At 40.4% G+C, this 23,819-nt stretch overlaps 4 protein-coding genes across 7 annotated transcripts; 2 read left to right on the forward strand and 2 right to left on the reverse strand.

Moving 5' to 3' along the window:
- The first annotated feature begins 276 nt into the window (after window positions 1–276).
- Window positions 277–23,389, forward strand: Prosalpha5 (proteasome alpha5 subunit). Of its 2 annotated transcripts, none has more exons than XM_070213548.1 (3): window positions 277–281; window positions 22,506–22,644; window positions 22,708–23,389. In XM_070213548.1, the coding sequence occupies exons 2-3, from the start codon at window positions 22,512–22,514 to the stop codon at window positions 23,307–23,309; spliced, it is 735 nt and encodes a 244-aa protein (XP_070069649.1). In that variant the 5' UTR covers window positions 277–281; window positions 22,506–22,511; the 3' UTR covers window positions 23,310–23,389. The 2 variants fall into 2 exon arrangements, with proteins under 2 accessions (XP_070069649.1, XP_044249109.1); XM_044393174.2 differs by lacking the exon at window positions 277–281 and adding an exon at window positions 22,341–22,444.
- LOC108058952 (Na(+)/H(+) exchange regulatory cofactor NHE-RF1) lies at window positions 2,952–14,061 on the forward strand. Of its 3 annotated transcripts, none has more exons than XM_017143951.3 (2): window positions 2,952–3,303; window positions 12,794–14,061. In XM_017143951.3, exon 2 carries the CDS (start codon window positions 12,802–12,804, stop codon window positions 13,711–13,713), a length of 912 nt encoding a protein of 303 aa, XP_016999440.2. In that variant the 5' UTR covers window positions 2,952–3,303; window positions 12,794–12,801; the 3' UTR covers window positions 13,714–14,061. The 3 variants fall into 3 exon arrangements, with proteins under 3 accessions (XP_016999440.2, XP_070068742.1, XP_070068741.1); XM_070212641.1 differs by lacking the exon at window positions 2,952–3,303 and adding an exon at window positions 11,145–11,164; XM_070212640.1 differs by lacking the exon at window positions 2,952–3,303 and adding an exon at window positions 12,026–12,258.
- Window positions 14,157–16,454, reverse strand: Camp (Cathelicidin-like antimicrobial protein). Its single transcript, XM_017143949.3, has 4 exons — window positions 16,278–16,454; window positions 15,946–16,099; window positions 14,895–15,659; window positions 14,157–14,842 (listed from the first exon to the last, which is right to left on the reverse strand). Exons 1-4 carry the CDS (start codon window positions 16,383–16,385, stop codon window positions 14,358–14,360), a joined length of 1,512 nt encoding a protein of 503 aa, XP_016999438.2. The 5' UTR covers window positions 16,386–16,454; the 3' UTR covers window positions 14,157–14,357.
- Window positions 17,318–19,397, reverse strand: Vajk4. Its single transcript, XM_017143921.3, has 4 exons — window positions 19,303–19,397; window positions 18,947–19,189; window positions 18,147–18,626; window positions 17,318–18,061 (listed from the first exon to the last, which is right to left on the reverse strand). Exons 1-4 carry the CDS (start codon window positions 19,309–19,311, stop codon window positions 17,780–17,782), a joined length of 1,014 nt encoding a protein of 337 aa, XP_016999410.2. The 5' UTR covers window positions 19,312–19,397; the 3' UTR covers window positions 17,318–17,779.
- Window positions 23,390–23,819: the final 430 nt, after the last annotated feature.

Genomic DNA, 23,819 nt, shown 5'->3' on the forward strand with positions numbered 1-23,819 from the left:
GGTCGGTTGCTTAAGAAGATTGAACGATTTTTGCACGGTTTGGGGTTTTCAAAAGTTCATTCGAGTTTTCTGTGTTCGGTCGATTTCGGACAAACGATAAGCGGGGGAATTTTTCACTGGACTATCGGGCCTTTAAAAGTACCTTGAATATTTTTTATAGGGTTTTCACCATATAATTTCTCTTAGATATCTGAGCAGCTCTCTTTCATTAAGTTTTCCCCCTCATTGCAAATGCAATTTAAATCATTTATTACGAAAACCCCCTGTAGGATTAAAGAAAACTTTTTTATTGCAGGTGCCCCGAAAAGTTTTTGGCAAAATCTCACGACAGCCCAGCCTCTTGGCTTTGGAGCTGCATTTGCACCTTCTTTTCTTTTCCATTTTCTTTTCCTTTGTTTTTGTTGATTTCGTTTTTCGTGCATATAAATTTGTTGCCTAATCCGACGACGTTTTCCCGGGGAGTTGCACATTTAATGCCGCACCATTTGCTATAAATATTCATGCAAATCGGCGGGGGGCGAAGAAAGTCCCCCAGAGATAAACAGGGAAATCGGAAAACAGAGCAGGTGGCGCCCTTCGCTTGGCCTTAATTAAATGTAAAGGAGTTGCGCTTTAAATGCAATTGCCCTGCTCTAAGTGGGAACTTATTAGCAATTTCATAATTGCCAGTACTGCTGCAGAACTACTGACTGCTGTCCTTACCATTCCCAGGGTTTGTTGGTCCAACTTTTTCAAAAACTAATTAAAACGATAAGGGCGACCGAGTAGTGCAGCGAAATGTCGCCACGGAGAGACCCCAAAAACGGGAATATTACACTGGGGGAAATTATGATAACTAAAGTTTATCGATCAGATTTTTATTTATTTTTAAAAGATTTTTTTTAATTTATTACATTTTTGGATTCATCTTCAAATATTAAACTTTTTTAAGGTATTGCTTAAGAAATCCTGATTTTGTCTGTTTCACCTATTAAGGAACTTTAAATTCAAACCATTATTTTCAAAAAAATTAAATCTGAATTAAAAACTTAGTTTACTAAAAATTTATTTTTAACACCATTTTTTCACCTGTAGCAGCTTGCACTGAAACTTTGACTATTCCACGGCGATGTTTATCTAAAGATCTGGCCGAATTTGCATTAGCACACGGCTTTTGTTTGTCTACCACACATGTGAAAGAGGAGTGAAAAGAGTGGGCCGAGAGGGGGCGGTGAAAGTCAATTTACTTGAATGGCCAGGCGGAAATTAAATAAATTCCATGAGCACACGTCAGGTGAGCCAGGCCGAAAATGACAGTTGTCAGCTGTCAAAGCAGGGACAAAAGTACAGTTGACCACACATATGTCCATAAGCTAGAGCAGTTGGAGTATTATCACCCAGTGCCACCCACACATTCCGATTATTAGATTCGCATTGCTTGGTATTTCGCAGGATTTCATTACACTTTCAGGGACTTCGTTAAGACCTGACTGCGAATTTCACTTGCACTGTGGGGAAAAAAGGAAAGAAGGGAAATGCAGTGCCCAGGAATCCCATCTCGCCCATCCCCGTGATTGATTTCCATACAGGTGAGGCACTGGGCTGGAAACATCGTTGGACACTGCTGATAAGGGGACAGACAATGGGTATTAAAGCGGCTCGAAAGTGAAGACAATGGAATGAAGGGCTCTACGGAAATAAAGAGCTTAAAAGCGAAAGCATTATATGAAAGGCTAAAATAATGTAATTTCAAAGGGTGAGGTTTTAAAGTTCCAACGCACCAACGTAATTTGCTTTGATTTCTAAAAAAGTGTGACAGCCCAAAATTTATAAATTACTCCAATTAATAAATTCATTTAATTAATTTTTGGATTTAAATGCATTTAAAAAAGTAAGTATAATAAATTAAGCTACACACAAAAAAAACTTGGTAAAATCAACTGTAATAACTGTCAAACAGGCCCCAACCACAAAAATTGTCAATTCTACTAATTAAATAGTTACTTTCACACAGTGCTGCCATCACTCAGCTTGAAAAACAGGACAGATAAGCCACAAAAAACAGTGAAAAAAAGGACAAAAAATTTAAGAAAAGGACAAAAAAAAGGACAAAAGTAAATGTGCCTACATTTTTCTGTTTTTACCAATGGGTTATATATTTACTTAATATAAATGGATTTCAAATAAAATTTAATTATGTAATGATCTACTGCGCCCGACTCACAACCTTCTTTGTTTGATCATTTTACCATGGTAAATTTTTGTGCGTATACGTAATAATCTAAAATTATTATAATAATTAATGCATTTCAAGTAACTATATTCGTAATACAAAAAAATTAAATATCTGCGTCAAACCCGAAAAAGAGTCGTTCAAATCTGAATTTTTTTTCTGACAAAAAAGCAGAGAGTAAAAATTAAGAAATTTTAAAAGTGCTTTCCTCTTTTTTTTGCTACTGAAAAAATCCTACTATAAAGAAAATCCATCGACTGCTTTACGTCTCTTTGATAATTTGTAAAAAGAATTATTTTTTAAGTGCCGAACTGTAAGAATGATGGTTAAAAAGGCATTTTAGCAAATAAAAACAGGTTTATACACTTTCGACTAGCAAAAATAACACTCAAAATCTTTTTTTTGAAAAAAAGGATAGATTTCCGGATAGGGGATGTTTGAAATTTTTTCCGGATAAAGCCGTTAAAAAAAGGACAGATCTGTCCGGAAAGAGGACAAAATGGCAGCACTGCTTTCACAACAACAAATACACACAATTAGCAAGGACACACACCTAATTTGGAGAATTTTTTTTCAGCCTAAAAGCATCTAATTTTTTCTAAATTTGCGGCGAAAAAATAAGATAGAGGCGAAGTGGTTTGAGGCTGCGCTAAACCCAATACTGATCGGCGCTTACCTGTATTTCAACGTATTTTACCTGTATTTAGTCTCACCTGTGAGCGCTGAGTCTCAGCGCCGAAATCAGTTACGATTTGCCCGCGAAAGCGTTAACAACGTTCCAACGGATCTCCAGCGAGCGATAATATTGTATGGAAATAATATCAGGAAGGCAGCAATAACAACAACAACAGCCCTCTCTTTCGCTCCCCTTTCGCCTGTCAACAGTTATTTTAACCGAGAGATTTTTGTGTGACTTTTTCGTGTTTCGCTTTCGTTAAAAAAAGGCTTCAAAAACAACAACAACGCGCGAGTGTTAGTGTGCAACAACAATAACTGCAGCAACAACTTTAGCAACATAACACCAACAAACAAACACAAAATCAACATTACCAGCAACAACAACATTTGAAAGGGAATTTTTTGTTTTAGCGGTAAGTCAAGAAATTGAATTTTGCTGTGGAGCCTTGAGACAGTTTTAGAGCCACTGAACTTGAGGGAAATGCAAACTGAATATCAATCGACTCCATTGGGGAATTAAAAAAACCTGCAAAACAACGTGCTAAACATAAATGTGTAAAAAATAGCATTGAATCATTTGCCATGATTTAACCAAGTTAATAAAAGTCCATTTCATTTGCTAGCCATCCCAATTGAAAGCCATAAAAATAGCATTTTCAATAACTGAAATTAAATAAACAATTTACACACGCAAAGCGGTTTTTGGGGTGGGAGAGAGAGGGGGCGATTAGGCGAAGGAAGCGAGAGGGGGAAGAGAGGCTGCAATCAGCCTTAACGATTGCACTGCGAAAAATGTTGGTTAATTTATTTCAGTTAAATCGAGCTGTTAAAAATACTTTAAAAAAAACTATAAATCTCAATAAGTTTTTACCTCGTTTTTACAATTATGAAGTAAAATTCCTCAAAACTTGATTTTTTTCAATGTCAGATTTAATATTTTCTGTTTTCAGTGCATAAATTTATAGAGCCTTTATCTAATATCAATACGATATCAAATTTTAGCAAGTGTATATGCAAAATAACAAAGATATCGCCAAGAAACAACACTGATAAGAAGCTCTTTGCCTACGAAACAATGGAAAATATTTTTCTCGGTGCAGCCAAGCTGAATCAATAGACTGAATAAACCAAATTAAAATACGTTTTTATTGCGTACCGCTAAATGTGTTGCCCTGTTAACTGTTTTTGGCTGCACTAACAGCCAACACCGCCTTACATAATAATTGTTTTGATTTATTGCCCCCTCTCGCTCGCACCCACTCGCCCCCTCTCTTTCGATCGCATTGCATAAGGCCGTTTTTGAATGCGACATGCATGCGATTTTGTCTCTTTCTTATTATCGTTGGAGGTCTCTCTCTTTTGGCGCTATTCATAATTCGCTTTCAGTTCGGCGGGTTTTGAACTCCCACTTCTCCAACTTCTGCTTCTTCTTCTCGGCCAGGCAGGCACTCCCCACAGCTAAAACACCCTCTAAAACCCCCCGAAATCCCCAATCCCCTTGGGGGTTTTCGACCAAGTGACAACTCTGGTATTCCAGCTATGTCCCAAAGCAGGTTTCTTTGATCGTTTTTTGTTTTTTTAGTCTTTTTCTCTGTTTTTGTTTAGACTTTGCTTTTATTTTAGTTTCGAGTCGCTGGTTTTTGTTGTTGCTATTAATTCACCGGTTTACTTCACCTGATTTGCTGGTTGTGCATTTTTGTCGCGTGTATTTCTGGTTTTTTCAGAGTGTTTTTTGTGGGTTTTTCTGTGGCACTTGCCACGATTTAGATACAATCTTCTAGCCATGCTAATTCGATTAATGTCTGCGGTATTTAGCCGATCGGGTTTTGCATTTATTGCGGCCACAGACCGACGCGGTCTGTGATGGTTGGGATGGAAAGATCTGTGCAAGATCATTGAAGATGTCTTAAAAACACAACCTGTTCTTGAAAAGGGGATTGGCATAGAATTTGAGGAGTTCTTCAAGCGAGCATGGGATTATAAGAAGTAATCAAAATGTTGCCAAAAATTAATCTATTCTTATGAAAAAACTAATCTTTAAAATAGATTCCCATGAACGGATTGATACTTCATAAAACCTTTTTTTTTAGTAATTCCTAGAACTTATTCAATCGCAAATTTGGTGCGAAAAAAGACTGATCATGACAGATAAAACTTAAACACATTACCCAGAATTCCCCCATTTTGATTAATTAGGTGATTAGCAGAGAATAATATCTGATATCAGATTCCCAAAGAGCTCGATCATTTGTATTTCTCCTAGCAAACAGCTGATTGTGAAGGCCAAAAGTGATCGTGATCGCTTTGATCGTATTTTCGAACTCGTAGCCTTGAATTCTGAATGAAATTTTTAGCAAAAATAAACAATGATAACTGTTGAGAGCTTCTATAGAATTTGCAAAACTCAAACCTATTTATCATATTTGGGCGAAAATGAAGTCGTGACTCATTCGAGTTCCCACATCCATTCATTTGCATTTTAAGAGCATGCGAAAATCTTCACAATTGCAGTGTTTCTATGCACAATGGGATGCTACCTGAATGTACATATAGTATAAATTTCAGCTTTTGCAAAAGTCTCTTACAACTTTAATGTGAGTGAGTTGGCAAAGCAACAATTTGCACACTTGGCTCGCGTATTGTTTTTGCATTATTATTATTATTTCTAGTTAAGCTGGCGATCATCATTTTTTCTAAGCGTTAATTTATAATGTTCTCAAGGTCTTTGCTTTACTGAGAAAACCCCTACGACGCAATCGATTCAAGATTATTATATAAAAAGCCAGAGCTAAACTCTCCCGAAAGCCACCAGTTAATATATCATCTCTAAGCTTAGAAATTTAACTTTTCGCTTTTGATAAACTTTCGAAAACAAAAAAAGAAGACAAGAAATATAATGGTATAAATTATACAAAATATGTGCCTTATTAAATGGATGGGGCAGACAAACGAAAACGAAAGCCCCAATCCCGGTCGGATTTTGGGTCTGAGAGTCTGGGATGGGATCTCTCACAGAAATGCTTTACTTTTCCCTACTCTACTCCCTTTTTTTCGTTTTTTTGTTTGACTGCCTCGGACTAAAGGCCCAAACAAGATTCAACAGCCGAAGAAACGCCTAAAAACAGCAGCAGCACAGCAACGAAACAAGTACAAAGCCAAAGATATTTCAAAAGGCCAGCACAAAGCAGCCATCAGCCATCGGAGAGGAGACCAGACCCGAGCAAAGCCAAAAAACAGGTTCTAGAATCAATTTTTATTTTCTCAAGCTCAACCGAAAAATAACTACAGAAACAGAATAAAACGAAATCCAAGACGCGACAGGAAAGGAAGTTGGGATTTTTATAAGACCGAAATTGAAATGCTCTTAAGGGAAAGGGTTGAAAATAAAGAAACTGTTGCGTTAAAAAATTCCAATTAAATGTATTAATTTATCAATAAAATAAAGAAAGGATTTCTATTTAATTTAATAATCTATTTAACTTTAAAAATCAAAGTACAAAAAAGTATAAATGTTTTGGATTCTCATAGAATCATTACCATTATTTCCGAATTTATGTTTATGTTTTTTTTTAAAGATGTTTGTGTCTACATTTTTATCTTAGCTTTCTAGCATTTGGTTTAAATATTTTACAGAACTCTCCTAAAAAAGAGTATCTCGAAAATATTCGCCTGCTGAACGCACGAAAAATATTTGAGGCAGCCGCAGCATCAAAATGAATTTGGTTAGGACCAGGTTTCTACAGATACAGAGAGATACAGCTTCTAAGTGGCTCTGCTCACTCAGGGCGATCTTTATACCTTTTTTTTTGTTTATTTTCTTATTTTGTATTATTTTTCTGGTTGCTAAAAAGTTTCTGTACTCGGGCCGCAGTGTCGTCAGCGGTTGAATTTTTGTATCTGTATATCCGTGTGCGGGTATCTCAAGAGCTCGCTGGTGTGCGGTGCCACATGCACACGTTCTGTCAGATACATTGCGCCTAGAATTTTTCAGCCAAGTTTTATGAGCTTTTTTTCGGTTGGAGCAGCAAAACAAGTCGGCTACATGGCTTACATCCAAAAACAATTTGTGTAACCGCTGCTGTTGCATCTTTTAATTCTTCTTCTCTTTCTTTTTATTGACATTTCCTCTTGTCTTGGCGAATTCTATAATTTTACACGTAATTTCCCCAGCTGTCTGGTTTTTGGTTGTTGTTTTTTGGCGACTCTGCAAATTGCTTATTAAAGTTTTGATTGATTGCTGAGTACGCCCTGAGATCCGTTGTACGAAAACCTGAAACACCAAGAAATGATATATGTACGCCTTGGGTTGGTCTCCTCTTGGGGTTTCTCTTTTCTCATCGCTTATTTCTCGCTAATGAAATGTGCGAAGTGTAATTGCAAGATTCACTTTTTTGCGTAAAACAGTTTTAATTTATTACAGAGTAGGGCTATTATATGGTAAAAGGTACGAGGGCACGAAAGACAATGAGGCATTTTAATTGTTAAATAAAATTACTTCATGGCTAACATGTAAAAGCTGTTAATACCCTTAGAATGCTTTTCTAAGTGGGAGACAAATAAACCTGTTACTATTCTGACCCCATTTTCATGTGACCAGTGTAAATAGCTCGTGAAAATCTAAAAATAGAAAAACCTAAACGTTAACAAATAAATATTTTAATGGACTTTATTTGTTATGGGCGCGGTTTGATTAGCAAGACAAGTGTTTTTATAGTCAAGTGTCTTCTTTTCTCACCTGTCCCCGTGTGCAGGTGTCTCGATCTCAGAGTTGGATACTAAATCTCGGCTCAAGTTTGAGTTTCTAAGCCAGGGGCCAGCCAGGTCATATTCAGAGTCGGAGTCAGAGCCAGATTTACATTCACATTACAGCATTCACCATTGTCATTGAATAATAGAAAAACTACAGTAAGAATGTTAGGTGAAGGCAACTCGAACCTTGAGTACCTTGGATTGGCCCTTAAATTTATTTAATTACAATCACTTATTTATCTTTGATTAAAATAAATATTAGAAGCACTTTCAAAACTTGTTTTGTAAGAAAATATTGAAACTTTCCCAAACCTAATGAAGTATGATTTACGGGGAGTTTTCTAACCAGTTCTTAATAATCCCATAAACTGTGACAACCCTTTCATTTCGTCTAACACTCCCAACGTACCTTGAGCATTAGCCAGCGGTATGCTGGAATAAATAATCATAACCAGTTTTGCAGAGTTTCCCAGCTGTACTCAAGGTATTTGCTAACCATTCTCAGACGCCCGCGGCGACAACAACCGACAGTCACTCAGAAGACGCATCTTCTGTAAGTGGAGATCTCGAATCTTTTGTGAGAGGCTGCTAATGAATCTTTACGGAGATCTGTGCAAGTGATTCATGGGTGGCGGCTGTGAAACTGTCACCACATCTGTCACACAAATGCGAGGTGCTAAACGCACCCTAAATCGTATGGTGCTGGCTCTCTAATCGCTTTGTCGTCATCTTCCGAAAAAAAAGCCACACATAATTAGCCATAGCCATTCCATTCATATCAGCAACAGTGGACAAGGGCAATGGGCCAGAAGTTCTTTAATTAAAATCAAGTCGCGATAAGATAGCCGTCTCGAATCCATAGAAGAAGAACAACATTTGATAAAGTCAAACACGAAAATTAAAATGTGTCTTAAGTTGTTAAGATAATGGAAAAGAAAAAAAACCAAGTGAAAATCAATTATAGGTGTCCCTCCTTGAAGTCTGAATGGCTCAACATTGAAATGGATTCGTTATTTTCCATAAATCGTCCAATCACGATTCGCAGATAGTGAAAGTTCTTCCTGCTCTTGGGTTTCACTTTTCTACAATATATGTTTTATAACTTGCGTTAAAATCTCTGTTTGAGAGCACTCCAAGTGAACTCCCAGCGAATGTCGTCAGCCTTTGTTTAATTTATTACGTAGCCTTTAGCTTTTAGTCAGTTTTATAAACAAACTGCGAAATTATCATCGTTGTCGTGTGTGTTTGCGTTGTCTGCCAGTAAATTATTATTATAAGTTGATATTTTTATTATTTTAGCCAGCTTTAAATGGCTTGTGATGCATCATTTGAGCAATGTGAAGGGCTTATGCAATAGTTATAAATATTTTTTACTTGCTTTGCCATTTACGACTTGGCTAATTGAGATTTTAGGGGATTTATGGGCATTTGTAACGGAGTCATTTAGAAGTTTAAGAGCGCATTAACACAAGAGGGTGGACATGGTAAACACGCCTTTAAAACTAATTTGTAGATAAGTAAATACATCAATAGCTGTCATTTTCTTAAGTGTTGACCTATCTTCAGGCCATCGGAAGGAAATCGCTGACGAGTGAATCGGCCAACCCAATAATATCTGATTACAAATCCGTTCCCATGAATTGATATCTTAAATTGCCCACTCCCCGCAGTTCCAACCATCTCGCATGACTCACTTACTTAGCACTCGCTATATGAATTTCCCACCTGAGCAAAGATGAATTTGCATTTAATTTTTCTGGTGATAATCCCAAAATAAACCCCCCGAATGAGGCACTTGGTAAATTAATTTTATCTCATACATTCGGTTGTTTTCTTAGCCAGCTATTTCCTAGCTTATCGGATCCTGAGTTTGCATATCTAGCCAAGATATAATTAAATTCGATTTGAATGTGCGAAAATGTATACAATACACTGAATTTAATTAGAGTTCCCTTGGAAGAATGCCGACCAGACGGCAAAGTTCCCGTTGAGAAAGTTCCCAAATGTTCTATAGTTCTAGGGATTAGGTTATAACGGATATACATATAGAGGTGGGGGAGAAGGGTAGAGAATCCCTAACCGAATCGAAATCAACTACCTGTAAGTGCCTAACGGCTAATTTGCTTTAATGATGAGAAACCGCTTAGGTAAACAAACAGACAACAACAATGGAGGCTGTCTATTGTCCCCATGCGGGTTGTCAAGTGGTTTGGGGCCTAAAGGAGGGGGGGGGGGTAGCTTTGGCCAGCGGGCGATTCCCCAAGCATTGTGAATGATAAAACCTGCGAATATATGTATGTGTACTTCATGCTTGATTGCAAATTCAATTAAAGTTTGCGCAGTTCTCTAAGCCCGAGAAGCGGAGAATCGAGAGAGAGAACTGACAACGGGAAATCGCTTAACAGAGCAAAAAAACCGATTTATGAACTTACGAAAGTTAACAAATTGCATAGTCAAGGTTTTCCATTAGTGAAATACTTAACAAAATATGGATTAGATATTTTCTAATATTTTTTAAGAATTAAGCGAACCACAAAAATCCCTATTTCAAATAATTTGCTAATGATTTAACATGAAATTTTTTACCTAACCAATTTAAAAAAAATTGGTTTTTTAATTAGTACAAATTTCCTACGCCAAAGTACCCCCTGATTAGTTTCCATTATTTACTAGCACCATCTTCAATTACATTTAATTGCAGTTTTATTTATAATTATGTAGCTTATAAGCCACAAACACAATATTATTTGTTTCGTTTAATTTCCGTCTATCAATTTAACGATTTCTTTGTTTGTTGCCTATGATGTTTTGTGACGTTTTTTCCAACTGTCAGTTCCGCTTCCTAATATAAATATTAATCGACTGGCTGAGAGCCATAAACCTACATTCATGCGAGTATGGACAATTATTGTTATTTTTATTATTATTTCGATCTCATCCCATGCAATCCCATCCCAGAAAAACCCCTTCCCCCCTTTCCCCCGAAAACCCACAAATTGTCTTATTGTTGGAGTTTTGAATTGAATTTTTTTTTTGCGCCTCATTGTTTACCTTTGTATTGAATTAAAAATCGCTTACAATGGAAGCTGGCAACTGGCAATTTGGCGGAGGGAAAGTCAAGGTCATCCCCCTTACCCATCCCCCAAAAAACACGAGCTCATCTTATTCCGATAAATTAGGCTCCAAAGGTGCGGAGTGGGGGTGATCGTCCAGAGAAGCAGAGAGCTAATGCCAACACTCATAAATCTTACGATGATTCAACTTTCAGGCAAATCGAAAAAAAAATCCAAAACAAACCGTATAAAAACGAAAAACATATTTAAGTATATAAATAAGAGGCAAACGAATTTCAAGCCGAGGCGGAACACAAACGCTTTTGTAATTTGCAATGCCTGAGACTGCGACTGGAGTTTTTTTTTTACTTTGTTTATTTTATTATCCAAAGTTCAGGGCTTTTTCGGAGTGGGCTGCTGCATTCAGTGCCTGAAATTACGGGCAATTAATACCGGAGCGGTGATTTCAATTGTTAGTGCCGCGATGACGATAAACGATGTGTGCCCCATCACTAATTAGCAAATTAGCAACTCAAAGTGCAACAAGTTGTCAGGAACTTAAAAAACAATTTTTTTTTTCTAACACGAAATCACAATTGATTCTTAATTGGGTATCAATATCTCTTTAAAAGGAAAATTTAATTTGCTAAAAAATTAGAAAAACGTTCAAATATTGGAAATCTTTGCTAATATTTTATTAAAAGTATTATTAAAGTAAGAAGTTATTGAAATCTCTTCCAACTAAAATCCAACCGATTATTAAATTTCTGTTCGAGAAATCTCTTAGAAAACTTCCTTAACTACTTAATTATAAATTCAGTTAAATTAAGCTAGTTCATAAATTAAAGTATTTTAGTAAACTAAAGGTCATGGCTGGTTATTTTTTTATAACAGGGAGTGAACCCTGGACTTCCTAGGACTTCCAAATTTTGGAAGGTTGTTAACGTTACCTCATCAGTTAGGTTTAGGATTCTCATTTTTGATTTTCGAATTTCAAGGGTACAGGAGATCGTCTGAGATTTCGTTATCTTACCCCCAATAATCATAAATTTAATCTTAGAATTATATATTTTACTGAATAGTTTTTCTCTGTGTAGCCTTAAAACATTACCCAACTGAAGTTATTTTCGTTGAATGTTACCAATATATGAGCTATATTCAAAATACTTTTGCTAATGCCCTGTTGCCAAGTTTTCAGGAAAATCACGTTCCTTTCCGGTGCGAATGTGTGTGGGTGCGATAAGCGGGGCGTACTAAATCAATTTTGACCCATGAGCACATGCATGTGGAATTTCCATTTGCCCGTTTGCCAGTTTACCAGTTTCCAGAGCCGAACAGCGACGAAAACAAAACCCAAACTTAAGCACGGCCATAAATGCTATTTGGCTATTTGGCGAGCAATTACACTTATGCCAAGTCAAGTACTTGCCAGATATGCCCATCGAAACGAAACTATCGCCAGGCCAATTGACCAGAAATATATTCCTCTACAAAACCCCAGAAACACGTACTGCGGATCGCCGGCGGTCCGAAGTCTGGACCTCTTGCCCAGGGTCGAAATTTGGGGTCAGTTAATGTGGGTCAGCATATTGTCAATGTCGGTCGTAAAGGGAGTACGCGATAAGGTGGCCAAAAAACTGAATGAACTGGGGAAACATCGTTATCTCTCGGTAGTCGTTGCTCGCCATAAAAATACATTTATATGTGTATCTACTGGACTTGGTTGATTGCTACCCCTAAAGAGAGAAAAAATACAAAAAACTTAGTGACGAACTAAGCGCGATACTGTGACATTTCCATTCCAGTCGCTCATGTATTCGTTTGCCAAGGAACAATAGCTCATTATGAAATCTTGCATTTTATCAGCAAATGTTTCTGCGGCAAATGAGTTCTTTCAAGCTGATTGTGGAACCAAATTGGATTGATTTCTGTAGAGTTTTTGTCGGGTTAACAGAAAATATGGAAATTTGAGAATAAATGTTCTTGAAATCAAGATAAAATTGCTCTTGATTTTGTTTTTTGACATAAAACGATCTTAAATTCTAAAAATCTTTGATATACTTTGATCTAATATTAATTATTATTTTTATTTCCTTTCCAGAATCCAACATGTCCACGCCCACTTCCCCGAAGACGCCCACGCCGCCCACTTTGCCGCCGGGCGTGACAAAAACGTGTCATATAGTCAAAAGGCCTGATTTCGATGGTTATGGCTTTAATCTGCACTCGGAGAAGGTGAAGCCAGGCCAATTCATTGGCAAAGTGGACGCCGATTCCCCGGCGGAGTCGGCTGGCTTGAAGGAGGGCGATCGCATCCTGGAGGTCAACGGCGTGTCCATTGGCAGTGAAACGCACAAGCAAGTGGTGGCCAGGATCAAGGCCATTGCCAACGAAGTCCGCTTGCTCCTCATCGATGTGGATGGCAAGGCCATAGAGGTGAAGCCCGCATCTCCGCCAGCAGCAGCTGCCTGCAATGGCAACGGAAACGGAAGTGCCAGCCCGAACGGATACGAGGGCACCAAACAGGAGATGCCCGGAGCCAGTGCTAATATCAGTAGCATCAGCATGGTGAGCACCAAGCGATCCTCAAACGCCAGCAGCATTCAGAGCGGCAGCACCATGAATGCCTCCGATTTGGATGTGGTCGATAGGGGAGTCCCGGCAGCCCCGGCACCAGTTGCTACTCCACCTCCTCCTTCTGCTACCCTTCAAAATGGAAGTAAACCCTCGTCGCCTATTAACAATAACACTCTGATGAGCACGCCCCCACCGCCCTCAGCCACCAAGGCGGGCATCAATAACAACGGCAGCGTTTACAACACCAATGGCAATGGCACAAATGGCACCGCCACGCCCATCACGCCTCCGCCCCCAGCGAGCGGTGGCAATCGGGCGGGCAGCCTGAATCTTCCACTGACAGCCGCCGAAATGCGAGCCAAGTTGGCCTCCAAGAAGAAGTACGATCCCAAGAACGAGAGCGTGGACCTCAAGAAAAAGTTCGACATCATCCAGAAGCTCTGAGAGAATGGAAACCAACCCAACACCATACTTGTTATAATGTCAGGATGAGGAGGAGCTAGAGCTGGTTTTGTCAGGCATACACACCACACACACAATATACAATATGTTTAGCTATTAGTACGCAGAGTCACTTATTAACTAAGCAAGTTTTAATTTTATTACCCCCTAAGAGAGAAGGAGCGACCCTTTGGAATATCTATATACATGCGACATAAATGTATTCTTCAAATTCTAATATTGCAAACTCCGATTGGCAATGTTGCCCTGGTTCATTGAACAACTTTCGTTGAATATGTACTTAGTTTTGCTTGTATTTTTGTAAAGTAAATAAAGCAAAAACATAAAAGATATACGACTGCGAGTGTTTTTCTATGGGGCAGCTGATCAAACAAAAACGGGAGTCTGACTGAGAAATTATGAGACTAGTAGCTGTGAAAATAAAAGTAAATTGCAAGATAAAAACAAAAAGCTCAAAAATTTAAATTAGTTTTACAATTTAGTAGAACAGATGTTCTAATATTTCAAGCTAACAAGCATTTAAATGAGTAGTTTCTTAGTCTCTACGATATCAAAAATATTTAATTTATTACTAGAAAAACGAACACCTAGTTGGCCCTAAAACAGGCCTCCCCGCAGACTAACAATTAAGATTGCAGCTCCTGACGCTTAAGGTTACAAAGTGCAGCTGCAACCACGAGCATTTCATCAAGATACCCCAGCAACGATTTCTGTTGAATGGCCGAATGACCGAGTATCCGGAATTCCCTAAGGCAATCGATCATATCCCGCATCTGTGCCCTGCAGGCGGGTTCTTGGGCCTTAAACGTGGGCAGTTGGACCGCAGGCGCTCGCCTCGAAGTGAGTGCTCCATCTACAACATTTAGGGATTGCTGGTTGGCCAACTGACCACCCAAACGCTGTGCCTCGAACTTGCTAAGCGCTCGCTTCGGTTCATCATCCTCATCCGCTGAGTCGTCAATCTCCGACCGGCGAGCACGGGGCACAGCTTTTCCCGGTTCCGCACAGAGTGTAAGATATTTGGGGATGACATCTCGAAATTGGCTGGCCTCGAACAACTGCAGATCATCGCAATGGCCCGGAAAAACGCTGGACACATAACTGATTATGCCTGTAAAGCAGGAAAGTTACTTAAAGTTCGCTTAACGAGCCAATCTGCTTACCATTTGTATTGATGCAGAATATGAACTTGTAGGTGTCGCTGCCTAAGCCTAAATCTATGGGTATATCCGTTTCCACACACTCTATTAAAGAGCGAACATGCAGCAGATTGGCCCGGTAGTCCAGTGGCGTGTGCTTGAACCGCTCGTTGTGGTGCCGGGCATCTGGCCAGCGGATTAAGGGTCTAAGGTAACGCGCCAGCTTGATGAGCGTGCGCTTAAACGTATCCTCGGCATCCGATTCACTTAGCTCGAAGTGAGCTGCTAACAGAGCAAAAGGCTCGTTCTGCCGGAGTTTCCTCAGAGTTATGCAACAGTCCAGATGCGCGACATTGGCGCTGCGGCAGATGTGTCGTTTTAGCAGGGACAGATGCTCTGGAGCCACACCCAAGTGAAGGAGTGGTGCCTGTTCCACCAAACTGAGTGTTAGACTCCTCATGCTCCTCTGCGGCGGCTGGGGAAGCTCCCGCTTGATAAAAACCGCTTGTCGCACGGCGGAGGAAACTCTGGAATCAGCTGCCACGGTGGGAGTGGAATTCCTGCTACTACTCGATGTGGATGGCGATGGGGTGACCAAAGCTGTAACCGGTGTCAGAGGAGCACTTTGTGCTGGCCTAGTGGTGGCCTTGATGATTGTGTTCGGCGGCAGGGAGCTGATGGCGACGCCCAGGCTTTGCGAGTCCTTTCTCCCCAGCATCTGCAACTGGCTGCCGGAGGATCCACTGGGACTGGGCTGAATCACATATTTGGGCGTCTTGAGGATGGGATCTAAAAATATGAAACAGTATAAGTTAATGTGTTTTAGGTCTCATGATTTTGTCCCCAATTCTAATCCTGATAATTTGTAATTTTTTATAGTTTCTATATTTTTATTATTTTTAAATTAAAGGCAATATTACTTTTTATAAGATAATTTCTTTAATCTTTAAATAACATAATAAATGTCAATATTACCATACGGTTTTTAAAGCTTAAAAAAGTTGTTTTACTAAAAAAAAATATTTTTTAATTTCTATGTTTATATATGATATTTTTTCCGCTTTTTGCTACTTACATCCCACTGTGCCAGCTGTTGCTGTTGTTGTTGCTGCTCCAGTTGTCGTTAAAGGCAAAGGTGCTGCTCTCTTCATGTTCATTTTGTTGAGCACTATGCCCCCCGAAGTGATCCTCACTGTGGCATTTCCCGGCTCCAATTTTGCGAAAGGTTTCTAAGCCAAAAAATTTAATTTCTTTACCAATTGCGATTTACTTTTCTGTTGTGCTCGGCACTTCTCACATGTTACTCAACAGCTGTTTGCGCATCTCGGCCCCGCCTATCTGGCAACGCCGAATGACAACAAAAAAGGGGGCCGTTGTTTATACATTTTGCAGACTGTTTTATTTTACCTTTATTATTTGCTGGGGATCCTGTGTTTTCGGGCGTAAGACCACGGTGGGTGGTGCGGGCACCAGTACACCGCTGGAATTTCGAAATTTTGCAATTGTCAGCGCCATTAAAGCGGCTTTTTCCTCGAGAGCAAAATTGGACGCTTTAACGTTGCAAAAATATATCTAAGACTGGGCTGCCAGATCGCGGGCAGACCTAACAGTGGTTCGCTAACAGTGGCTCGCTAACAGAGGCCATTTGAGTCGGCGCCAAATTTGAAAGTTGGAGAGCGCCAAAGCTTACACCATTGTAGTGCAATTAGTGGATACTTGATGGGTAATTGCAGTGTCTGACTGATATTTCGAAATGCAGAGCAATTTGGCTACGCGCTACGTTTACTGCCCCCGAAAATGGGGTCATTGCGCACTTGAAGTGCCGTTGTTTATGTTTTTAACTGTCTTTCGTGGGGTATAACTATTGCGATTCAATTGCAAATAGAGCCGATAAATGTGCACAGAGAGAAATCTTAGCCTTAATGAAGAAAAAATCAGAAATAATATTAACAAATTAAAAAAACAAGCCAAAGGATATTGTATTGCATAATTATTTTAAATATTTATATTAAAGCTAATTAAGAAGTCAATAAATCTATAATGTTCATATGTTTTTCTCTCCGTGCAGCCATCAATTTGTTGGCAATCTATGAATTTGTTTTCCCCCTTCATCTTTTCTGCCATTATGACAGCCCACCATAATTGCGAAATGTTGCCAAGTTTCAACGAGTGTTGGCCGATGCTTCCTGCAATTAATTTGGCAGTCCGATGACGCAACGGATCGCTCCTTGCATAATGAACTGGCCGCAAGAATACATAGAGCACACACATTGCACTGACAGTAAGTGGTAACTGGTTTTCTTTCGTTTTCATTTTTATCTTCATTTTCATTTTCCTTTTTCCGCCTTTTCAGCATTACGTGGGGGCTTTGATTTTGGCCATGGCTCGCTGGTCAATTTTCACTTTCACTTCCCCACGAAATTCCCCACCCATTAATTTACGCCTGCTTGTCAGTGTTTCTTTAGCTTATAATTTAAATAGAAATCGTAGGGGTCTAACACAATGATAAAAGTACTAACACATTTGGCTTAAAACTGATGCGGAAACCCGATATTTCGTGGGCTTCCGCCAGATCTCGATGGGAGTAGCAAGTTAGTTTGTCCTCTGACTGCTACTCCCCGCTGGCTCTCCCTCTTCTGCTCTGGCTCCTCTCCAAAGAATTGCGCGAATTCTTTAGACCTTTCATCAACTTCTTCTTCTTCACTTCCTCCCGCTCGTGTCACCCGTTCAACGTCCAGCTCAACGTTGCTGCGTGGATGCATCCGCATCTGGGGCATGCAGATGGACTCGCTGTTAGTGTCTCGCCTGCTGCTCCTCGTAATCCTCATACTCGTACTCCTCCCTGTTCGTCCTCCTTCTTCTTGTGCTCGCTTTCTGTGCGTCTGGCTCTGAATATCCCCGGGCAATCCCTAGTAGTGACCATGGCTGTGGTGGCTATGGTGGCTGTAGTCGTGGTGGTCCTCGTGATGCTCGTGATGCTTGAAGATCGGCACCTCGACGTGGTACTTCTCCGGCACGGGAATCTCCTTGTGGATGGGCACCTTCACCTCGGTGTAGACGGGAATGGGCTTCTCGATGGGCACCTTGACCTCATAGGGCACGGGCTTCTCGACGGTGTAGGGAACCTTCTTCTCGACGGTGTAAGGCTGAGGCACGGGCACCTTCACATGGACTGGGTAGGGTTTCTCCACCTGCGATGGAAATGGGGGAAGGTAGTTGGTAAATGGGGGTTCGGGGATATATATATATATTAAATTCTTTACGATCTCCACTCACCTCAACCTTGTAGGGCTTGTCGACGGGAACCTTGACCTCATAGGGCACCTTCTTCTCCACGACCACGGTGTATGGCTTCTCGACCTCCACATCATAGGGTTTGGGCACTTCCACATCGTATGGCTTCTCCACCTCGTACTTCACCTCGTAGGGCACCTTCTTGATCACCTCGTAGGGCTTGGGAACCGGGACCTCAACCTTAACCTCATGGGGCACCTTCTTGATCACTTCGTAGGGCTGGGGCACTGGGACCTTGACCTCATAGGGGATCTTCTTGATCACTTCGTAGGGCTGGGGCACAGGGACCTTCACCTCGTAGGGCTTGTCGACGGGGATCTTAACCTCGTAGGGGATCTTCTTGATCACCTCATAGGGCTTGGGCACATGGACGGGTACTTTAACGTACTCCTTGACATGGACAGGTACCTTCTTCTCCACGATGTAAGGCTGAGGCACATCCACTTTCACCTCGTAGGGGATCTGTTTTGGATAAAATTTAATTGATGGGTTATTTATTGTTTGGTTTATGATTCGTTATCAAGGATTTTTAATTTAGAATGTGATTTGAGGATTTTTCATATTGGAATTATAAGGGTTTTGTACCTTTTTAAGTAGTTTTTTTGGGAGACTCATTTTTTAATACTTTAACTTTAGTTGTAACATTATATGTCAATATAAAATAGGGATTAATCAAGGAATTGGGGGATATTGGACATGAAATTATGAAAACTTGAATTTTAAGGCTTTTTTATGCTGTAGATCAGTGAATCTCAGTTCGTTTTGGACTCCCAAAGACTCACCTTCTTCTCGACGGTGTAAGGCACGTGCTTGGTGACCGTGTAGTGGACCGGAACCTTCTTCTCGATGGTCACCGTCTTGATGTGCTCGTGGTGGTGCTCGTGGTGGGGCTGGTAGTGGTGGTAGTCGCCCAGGTGGAGGCCCCTCTTCTCCACGGTCTTGCCGTCGCCCTCGGCCTTCTTATCCTCGACTGCTCCGCCCAAATGGGCCAATGCCACGCACACGGCGAGACAAGGAAGTACGAACTGCAATGGAGGACATACGACACGGTTCACACTCGGATTCCAAACACTCTGAACACTTCAGCTGGATCCTAGGATCCGCTCCACTTTCGATGGTCCAATAGATTCGGCTTTACCATTCGCATTGTTGAGCTGCTGATTCGACGTCTCACGGGGGAACAATTACTCCACAATTCGCTGTGCTGCACGGGTAACGAGATCCAAGCTGGGACTGAATCGCTGTGCCGCTGCACTCAGCTTATATACACCGAAAAATTGGACTGTCTTGTCTTTCTATATCTCGCAACGCAAAAGTCGACGGCGCGGCGCATTCGCAACTCTTTTGCCGCCCGTTGTTGTTGTGGATTTTGGCTTAGTAATGAAAAGTCAGTCGGGGGAACGGTGTTATATGAAAACTCGTTTCGATTTCGGTGGAAACCGAAATCCCCAAAAAGAGAGGGGGGATGGATGGTACGCTACCGGAGGCACGACTCCTGCACTCGAGATATTACAACAAGGTAACCGGGTCGTTATCCTACAGACAATAGCTAGGAAGTGGAAATCTGTGGTACACAGACCCACATAGCCGTTTGTCGGTAGCTTTGATTTACAGCTCGGTTTATTCGGTTTATTTGGTATATTGACCGAAAAACTATATCAGGCTTCCGTTTCCATGGGACCCACACACCTGGATATATGATATATTCGATTCGAGAGGCTGGGGATTATGCAAATGCCCGCGGCTATTGACTTCATCGCGTTGCAAACCCAACAGGCCGAAACCCAATAGCCAAAGCATAAACCCAGTGTGGTAAGTGGCAGAAACAATAAGAAGGTTAAACTAAGCACAATGCATTCGGATATTCGATATATTTTACATATGCGTATTTCATAGCGGCTTATAGAGTTTTATGGGGTCATCCAAAGCATCTCGGCTTGGTGACGGGAGCCTCAAAAGATGTACACCGCCAAAAAATCAGTCATCTTTATCGCCGTCGGTCTTCTATGTGAAGATCTTCTCGGGTCTTTGAGTGTAGAATTAAGTATACATAAGTGAATTTCAGAATTTTAATTAATCTTAAGAAGTAGCAATGAGAACTAATGATATGGTTTAACAGCACTTACCAACATTCAAAGAATTAAGTTAATAACAGTGCTTTAACCTCAACATTCACCACGAATTTCGGAGGAAAATCGAAAGGAAATGTGGTATTTAAGAAGTATGGGAAAAAAATCATCTAAGATTATTCTAGGTAAAAGGTTATTAGTTTAGTTTATGCATTCAAGCAAGAAAATCTATTAGGGTGTTCAATTGCGTTGCAAACGTTGTAAAGTGTAAAAGTGTAAGGCAGTTCCAACAACAATTTCTATACAAAAAAATTTTTAAAAGTAATTGTTAATTAAACACCCTATATGTGTTCTGTCTTTAAAATTGGAGGAATTTAAATTTAATTGTTCCACATGGATCACTTTCTTTCTCCCAGTGCCTTTTGTGGTACACTTTTTGGGCATCATTGGAGTAGCATTGGGTCAATGGGTTTTTGGAGATAGGATACATATAGATAGGAGGTCCGAAACAGAAACCAAGCGAAACCCCTGACACACGGCTGGCACAACTGGCAATTTTGTGGGCTCCCTGGCTACCGATCGTGATTGCTACCCCCTAAAGCCGCCTGTGGGAGCCCGCGGCGTGACTGGGATACATAGATATATCTATACATACGGTGGATATGCCATCATGTATCTCTTGGATAGCCGTATTCGCGAGTGCGCATTATGTGATGTATGACTGACTGACTAGCTGCCTGGCTGCCTGGAATTTTGTGCAATCACTCGCAGTCATTAAATTGAAAACATACTTAGCTTCGAGTCGGCTATTTTAAAATCCATCGTGTGGCAATACCAACAATTCGACTAAACACAGTCGACTAAAACAAAAGCCGAGATATGTACAATTTTCTTTTTTACCATTTTTTCGCAAATCCCCAAGCCTAAGCTCCAAAAAAGGCGAAAAAAAGACAGACGCGGAAGACAGGCCATAGCATTTACATGCCCATTCTATTTCATAATCAAATTTAGGCTCCGATTTTTTGTACCCGCTAATTGCCCATTGTCCAGTTTTTCCACTACAGTTTTCCTCCCCTCCGTAGCTTTTGGCCCACTTTGCCATTGCAATTCTCCGCAGCGATTAACGGCTCTTTCTGTCTGATTAACGGGTTCGCGCAGTGTCCCTCTCGCTCTCGCTCACCAGGCCACCTCTCTCTTTCCCGCGCACTGCAATTTGGTCAACGACCTTCACTTGTTTTTAGCTTCGCCCCTGCGCTCTCCTCTTCTCTTCTTGCAACTCCCAAATCTTCAGAAATCTTCGCAGCGTTCGCTTTATCTCCGAAAGAAGGGTAAAATGTAATGGCAACCTTGACCCAATCATTATTCCATTTCCATTCAATCATTGTTTCTCTTGTTATCTTGACTTGTAAGACGGGGGATTTACTACTGACCACTGACCACTGGAGACTGTGCGTGCGGGGTGTGATTAGATTTTAAATGGCCATAATTGGACAGTCTCGCAAGCCGCCAATGTGAAAGTAAATCTCTCAATTCGATTGTTATGCAACGTGCTTCCTTTAACCCATTTTACAGTGGTGCTATATTACTAATTACTACTCATAAAAGACACCTGAAATTAAAACACTTTAATCTATATAAATATAATTAAACTAGAGATAAAACATTTACATGGTAGTTGGAGGAGTAAAACAAGTAATAAAAAGGCCATATATGCTGTCTGTGGTTTGAAAATCTGTAAATAAACCGGGTCCTTGAAGTAGTCCAGCATTTAACTGGTTGTTTGACTTATATAACCATTTAAAGGCTTAATGGCAATCATGTCAATATGGACTTTAAAGCGGGAAATGCAAGAAACTTGATTGATATAGTATAAACGGGTATATCTTTATCTATTTAAAAAATATTATGGAAATGTTTTTAAAATATGTTCCTTTACTGCATTTTATTAAATTTCTTTTTTAAATATTTAATTTTAAATTTAAATAATGTAAAAAGTAACAGCAAAAGGGTTGCCAGACTTACAAATATAGTTACCGTAATAAAGGCGCTGCCAACTCAAGTTAATTAAAATGGCATTAATACCTTCTGTGGTAGACAATCTGGCAACTCAGCTTATCGATAGGCCTAGAGATGTCACTTTATCCGCAAGTCATTTCAGCGTCAAGTCATCCGGCATTTGTTTGCGATTTTTTAAAAGAAAACTAAGGAAAAGTAAGCTCTTTTTGAGTTGTTATAACAAAACAGACTTGTTTAGTAACTACGTAAATTACAGCCCAGCATGTTTCTCACCCGTTCCGAGTACGACAGAGGCGTGAACACCTTCTCGCCGGAGGGCCGTCTCTTCCAGGTGGAATATGCCATTGAGGCGATTAAGTTGGGCTCCACAGCGATTGGAATTTGCACGCCAGAGGGTGAGTTTTAAAGGGTTATTAAACTGGTAAAAGATGAATTTCAATATAAACCCCTTTCCACAGGCGTTGTTCTGGCCGTGGAGAAGCGCATCACATCGCCGCTGATGGTCTCTAGTACGGTGGAGAAGATCGTGGAGGTGGACAAGCACATTGGATGCGCCACCTCGGGTTTGATGGCCGATGCCAGGACTCTGATTGAGCGTGCCCGCGTGGAGTGCCAGAATCATTGGTTCGTCTACAACGAGCGCATGTCCATCGAGTCCTGCGCCCAGGCGGTTTCCACTTTGGCCATTCAGTTTGGCGATAGCGGCGATAGCGACGGAGCCTCTGCCATGAGTCGTCCCTTTGGCGTGGCCATCCTGTTCGCGGGCATCGAGGCCGGGAAGCCACAGCTCTGGCACATGGATCCCTCGGGAACCTTTGTGCGCCACGAGGCCAAGGCCATTGGCTCGGGCAGCGAGGGAGCCCAGCAGAATCTGCAGGACAACTTCACCAACACGATGACCCTCAACGACGCCATCGAACTTTCGCTGAATACTCTGAAGCAGGTCATGGAGGAGAAGCTGAACTCCACCAATGTGGAGGTCATGACCATGACCAAGGACAAGGAGTTCTACATGTTCACCAAGCAGGAGGTGGAGCAGCACATCGCCAACATTGCGTAAGCAATCCGAGGGCTTAAATTTGGTTTAACTTGAAATGTAATGTGAATAAATGGATTCTAAATCGATCTGATAGAGGGTAATACTCGGATTTTTTATGGCAATGGGTTCTTGAAATAGAGAGAATGATAAAAGGATATAAATCTGGATTTTATATATAAATTATACGGTAATATTCACTTAATATAGAGAAGGATACATTTGAATAGATTCTAAATCGATCTGATAGAGGGTAATACTCGGTTTTTCCATGGCGGAGGGTTCTTGAGATTCATTTAAATTTTATTTCTGCCCATAAACAATCTAAAGTCATTTTATATTAACATAGAGAAAGCTAATGATTAACGTAATACATAAAAAATCCTGATTTAATCTATAAATTATAGAAATTTAAAAACATCCATTAATATAGAAAATAATAAAAGGATATTGTATTTTATATCAAATCTTGTTTTGATCTATAAATTATAGAAATTCCATTGTTCTTTGATAGTTTACAACTAGGTTTTAATA

This window comes from Drosophila takahashii, chromosome 2R, assembly GCF_030179915.1.
Source record: "Drosophila takahashii strain IR98-3 E-12201 chromosome 2R, DtakHiC1v2, whole genome shotgun sequence".
Taxonomy (NCBI): Eukaryota; Metazoa; Arthropoda; class Insecta; order Diptera; family Drosophilidae; genus Drosophila; species Drosophila takahashii.